This window comes from Ornithodoros turicata, unplaced genomic scaffold (genome assembly GCF_037126465.1).
Source record: "Ornithodoros turicata isolate Travis unplaced genomic scaffold, ASM3712646v1 Chromosome54, whole genome shotgun sequence".
Lineage (NCBI taxonomy): Eukaryota > Metazoa > Arthropoda > Arachnida > Ixodida > Argasidae > Ornithodoros > Ornithodoros turicata.
Window position 1 is genome coordinate 872495 of NW_026999382.1, and position 4454 is coordinate 876948.

At 47.4% G+C, this 4454-nt stretch overlaps 1 protein-coding gene across 1 annotated transcript; it reads left to right on the forward strand.

Moving 5' to 3' along the window:
• Window positions 1-2369: 2369 nt before the first annotated feature.
• Window positions 2370-4454, forward strand: LOC135374350 (uncharacterized protein K02A2.6-like). Its single transcript, XM_064607342.1, has one exon. The coding sequence runs from the start codon at window positions 2370-2372 to the stop codon at window positions 4452-4454; it is 2085 nt and encodes a 694-aa protein (XP_064463412.1).

The window sequence follows — 4454 nt, forward strand, 5'->3', positions numbered from 1 at the left end:
CCGTACCCGGCGTGATAACATGTCTGCGTGATTTCGAGTGGAGCGAACCATAGGGTGGTATATCTTTATGGATACATATCTATGGGTATATGCATTTGTAGCCAAGGGAAATCTCATGAATTACAGGGAAAATTTCAGGGGGAGTTACACCTCCCTGGGGGGGGGGGGGGGTTATGAAACCCCTTTAGCGTTATCTCCTAATCTGCTAATGAACAACTGTATTTTTGACGTTGGGGTGTCTAATCGCCATCGGCGATATTCTACCCTGTTCCAGTTTCTACTCCCCTATACTGGCTATACTCAATCTCATGCCAGTCTTCATCCCATAGATCCACACAACTGGTTATTGGAAATCTACAATAAACGTTGGAGATCAAGTTGAAAAGTATAGGCTGGGATTGAAGGAACGGGTCGCACCATCAAACCGCGTTATTGTTGTTTAGTTTCAAGCTGATCTAAATTCGCTGACCGCTATGCAATTTATATTTGGAGCACATTACATTTTCCACGCATAGCTGTACTATACTGAATGCAACAGACATCTATCGACGTCTGTACGGCGCTCATAGCCGCAGTTACTTCGCGGCGCTAACCCGTAATAAAAAAAATAAAACAATAGAACAAGATCCGTACGGTGCATCCGATGCACCCTACATTGGTAGTTGTAAGGGACGAATGTCGCCCCGCTATAAATACTTTCACCCGCTGGATGACGTCACGGAAATGTTTCCTTTCCAGGCGGGGGGCGGCAGACCTGCATTGTCATTCAGAGATGCGATAACACACCACCAAACGCGTTTCAATATGAACCCCCAGACAAAAGCTCATTTTCATGTTATTTTGGTTTCGTCACTGATTTTCCTTCCCCACACCTCAGCCAATCAAATTTTCCTACCTACGGAAGGCAAAATCTGATACGGCACTTTAAGTTAGGAACTGCAACATCTGTTGTAATTGTCTGTTCTTGTGTTGTTGTAAATTGCAGTGTGACCTATCCACCTGCGACTATACTTCCAAGTATGGGGAAACAGTATTGTAAATACACTAAAATAAAATTCACTAAGTGTTCTCACTTCTTCACCGCCCCGTGTGTCGGTGACCTTCTGTATTCCTATCCACTGCTGGAATTTGGGAATATACACGTCTTCGATTCTGGTGTATAGTTCTGCTCCAAAATCTCTGCTCCAACGAAGTCGCCTTTGATCAACTCGCCACTCGCAGACGCCAAATTGTCAATATCTTCCATTTCATTTAGTAATAACTCTGGATATAAACGTGATATCGAAGATGTCATCATTTATTTACGTAGTCTGTATATCCATGCTTAATAGCTATGAGTCCGCATCCCATACCTGTTTCCCTTGCTAGAGCCTGCAAAGTAGCGTTTCGTCAAATCATTCATTTTCAAGCGACCAAAGAACAAACGGGAGACAAGATCACACACAAGTCGTTCTGTTGTTGTTTCGTGTTTGTTCTTTGGTCGCTTGTGGATTTACCACCAACCAGCCCAATCTATATACTTCAGACATTTTGCCAAATCGTCGCCGAAGTGGCACTCACTGGCGCCAATTTGTCAGTTTCCTCTATTTTACCCCGTAATAACACTTGACACCAACTTGATACTGACGGTATCATCATAAAATTACATAGTCTGTGTATCATCTGCGGACCGTAGCTGCTGTCCTTGCTGCACCCTTAGAACTCGCATTTAGTCAATTTGTCGTCCAGAAGGCTATCACAGGCGCCAACCTGCCAATTTCATCCGGCAATCTCCCGATATCTCGAAAGCCTCATGCTCGTTCCCACAGTTATACATCACGTCTTATTTTTTATCTTACGCGAATGCTCATGGGCGTGTTATCGGTGTTGTTATCAGGTCAGGGCGCGAAAAGGGAATTATTCTCCTCAGATATGTCCTCCTCTCCCTGCCCAAATCTGTTCCTCCTCACGTACTCACGCACCACCCTGTAAACTTAGCTTCCTTGCGTAGTCCTCTGCTATCAGGTCAAGCCGGGTTTCAGACGGGGTGTCCCTGAATGCTGCTCTTGCAGGTGCAACCGGAATCTGATGGTATGCTTTCATGAGGTCTATCTTGCTGAAGATGGTGGCGCCGTGCAGGTTGACGGTGAAATCCTGAAGACGGGGAAGAGGGTACCGGTCGGGAACTGTGACGAGGTTCAAGGCGCGGTAGTCGCCGCATTGTGGTGTCGCCACATGTTTGTCATGTTAATCCTCATCGTCATTAGTATCCAACCACCTGTATATATGCATCGACATCATTGTAATAAAGGCTGTTCATCTTCTACACTACACTTTGGCGACGAGCAATTGGACCTGCTTGTCCTTCTTGCGTTCTTCTGCTGTATGTCATGAGCTACGGAAGCCTTCCATCCCTACCGCCATTTTTGGAGTTACCTGGCAAGCCTTACATTCCATGGGCGCAATGGCGCCGGATGTTCGAGAATTATTTGGATTGCGTGGCGGACGCAACGTTATCTTCGAAGCGTAAGAAAGCTTTACTGCTACATGCACTAGGTACGGAAGGCCAACGGATTTTCTTCACACTCCCGGTACCTCAAGTCACCGCGAGCCCTTCAACTGACAAGAAGGAAGAAGCACGCGATCCCTACGCAGAAGCTATAGCCACGTTGGAAGCTCGATATGCAGAAACTTTCAACGTCATCGCAGAACGACGCAAGTTTCGCCATCGGTCTCAACTTCCCGGTGAGACGATCGACGAATTTGTAACAGCATTAAGAGGCCTTGCTGCAACGTGCAATTTCGGAAGCACACTTGAAGAGGTTATCAGAGACCAATTGGTGGAAAACGCAAGTCTTCCACAAGTTCGTGAACGCCTCATGATGGAAGGTTCCAGCCTCACGTTGGAACGAGCACTAACCCTAGCCAGGTTCATCGAACAATCGAACAATGAGGTGCAGCTGATGCGTGGTGACACGCCAGTTGTCCAGCGACTCACGAAGGCTAAAGGGAAACAACGTAGCAAGCCACCCTCAACTCTGAAAAGGAACTTCGCTGGGAAAGCCTGTTACCGCTGTGGGTCAACTACTCACCTCGCGAATTCCACTACGTGTCCGGCAAGGGACAAGGAGTGCCGTAGATGCAAGAAACGTGGACATTTTGCGTCGGTATGTCGGTCGGCTGCTGGATCAACTAATCAGATTCAAGTTCAAGATAGTTTGGGCCAGAAGTTTGGACTTCCAGATCTTAGCTGCACTACGGTACTGGAGTTAGGACCTCCTCACAAGAACGCAATTTACATCACCGTTACAGTCAACAAGAAGGATATCAGATTCGTGGTTGACACCGGTTCTTCAGTCACAATTTTATCCAGGGACTTGTACGAAGCGCACTTTGCTGCGGATTGCAAGTTGGAAGGCACGTCAATTTCATTGCACAACTACTCGAAGCAACGAATACCAGTCCTGGGGTCATTTTTTGCATCAGTCACGTACGGAAGCCGCACTTCCCGCTTACTTCTCTACGTCGTTCCTGAAGGCACAGCTCTTCTAGGTCTGGATGGCCTTGCTGCACTGGGTATCTCCATTGATGGACCAACACTACAGTGCCTTAGGACGTCACTTAACCCTGCAAACCTACAGGATCTTTTGGAGACCTTTGCGCATTTATTCTCGCCAGGACTTGGACTTGCAAAGGATTACACTCATCGAGTTAAAACAAGAAATGACGTCGCACCTGTGAGGGCGAAGCTACGCAGGCTACCGTTTGCACTACGTGAAGAGGTTACCCAGGAATTGGATCGCCTCCTCAAGACGGACGTAATCGAGCCCGTCACAGCATCCGAATGGATATCACCTATCGTCGTTGCCCGGAAGAAGGACGGGAAGATACGCCTCTGCGTGGACCTTCGAGGACCTAACAAAGCAGTCGTCGTAGACGCTTTTCCTCTGCCTACTATCGATGAATTGCTCTACCAACTCGCAGGCGCCAAAGTATTTTCTAAGCTCGACCTTACGGCAGCTTATCACCAGGTCCTGTTGGCGCCTGAGAGTCGCGATCTCACTGCCTTCATCACTCACAGAGGACTGTACCGCTATAAGCGAGTCTGTTTCGGCTTGGCTTCAGCTCCGTCGGCTTTTCAAAAAATGATGTTTGACCTCTTCAAGGATTGCCCAGGTGTCAAATGCTATCTCGACGACATTATCGTTTTCGGAGTGAATGAGCAAGACCACTTGAAGAATCTTCATCGTGTCCTTCAGCTGATCTCTGATGCAGGACTCAAACTGAACGACAAATGTGTCTTCGGAGTGCGAGAACTGACTTTTGTTGGACATACAGTCAGACCGAACGGCATTTCTCCTAACCTTTCAAATCTTCAGGCGATACAAGATGCTGCTACCCCGGACGATAAGAAGACACTCTCTTCGTTTCTGGGAATGATGGGTTTGTTGCAGCTTTCTTTGTGTGCATCGTAA